The following is an 855-nucleotide window of genomic DNA, read 5'->3' as shown; positions in this document are numbered from 1 at the left end:
GTGAAGTCTGATTGGCCGCTACTGATGTGCCCATCAGGTACGAGATCCGTGACACTCACATGGTGGAGGAGAGCGTCCTGGAGACCCTGAAGGTGAAGGCGGACTTCCACAGCTTCAAGCCACGCCCCTTCAACATGCGCGAGTTCTACGACCGCACGGGCCATGACATCAAGGAAATGCTGCTCTCCTGCTTCTACCGAGGCTCCGAGTGCAGCGCAGACGACTTCAAAGTGGTGAGTCACCCAGTGAGATGACCAACAGCGCCACACCCCTCCCTCGAGGCTTGGAGTGGCAATGCAGTGGCTAGTGGATATTTAAGTTGTATTGATTGCACTTGTATACACACACACACACACACACACACACACACACACAAACCTCTCACTGAAACACTTCATTACACTGTCTTGTCCCTACATTACACTGGCTCTACATACAAACTCACTGTACAAAATTTCCCTCTTTGTAGTTAGTCTTTAGTTAGCTCTTTAATTAGAAATGTTTCTTTGAAATAACACGGACATGCACACACACACACACACACACACACACACACACACACACACACACACCCACACACACACACACACTCACACACACACACACACACACACCCCACACACACACACACAGACAAACTATGGTTACAGAATCTCGTTTGGAATCATTTTGAGTGGGCTCTGATCAGCTTGTTGTGTTTTTTTGCGCTCCCTCAGGAATGCTTAGCAGCTGCAGTTCCAGTTCAAAGAAATAGAAAAGTTGTTAATGAATACACGCTTTCAAACGTTTATGCTAAAGCAGAAAAGTTGCCTCGGCGTCCTCTGTCCCCTGTTTAGTGTTCTGAGCGTGGGACCA

The 855-nt window shown here is 48.1% G+C and overlaps 1 protein-coding gene across 1 annotated transcript in view; it reads left to right on the top strand.

The window, feature by feature from the left end:
• LOC143104420 (acid-sensing ion channel 1-like) overlaps positions 1 to 254 on the top strand; it is a 29,790-nt gene extending 29,536 nt beyond the window's left edge. Inside the window, exon 2 of the mRNA XM_076268473.1 lies at positions 38 to 254. Coding sequence (XP_076124588.1) covers positions 38 to 254 — 217 coding nt within the window. The remainder of the gene's footprint in view (positions 1 to 37) is intronic.
• The last annotated feature ends 601 nt before the right edge of the window (positions 255 to 855 follow it).

This window comes from Alosa pseudoharengus, unplaced genomic scaffold (genome assembly GCF_046254945.1).
Source record: "Alosa pseudoharengus isolate Yale_2024_CS ecotype anadromous, Long Island Sound unplaced genomic scaffold, YU_APseudo_1.1 YU_APseudo_1.1_scf_5, whole genome shotgun sequence".
Classification (NCBI taxonomy): Eukaryota; Metazoa; Chordata; class Actinopteri; order Clupeiformes; family Clupeidae; genus Alosa; species Alosa pseudoharengus.
The sequence above is the reverse complement of the archived record's forward strand: the minus strand, read 5'-3'. Positions and strand labels throughout refer to the sequence as shown.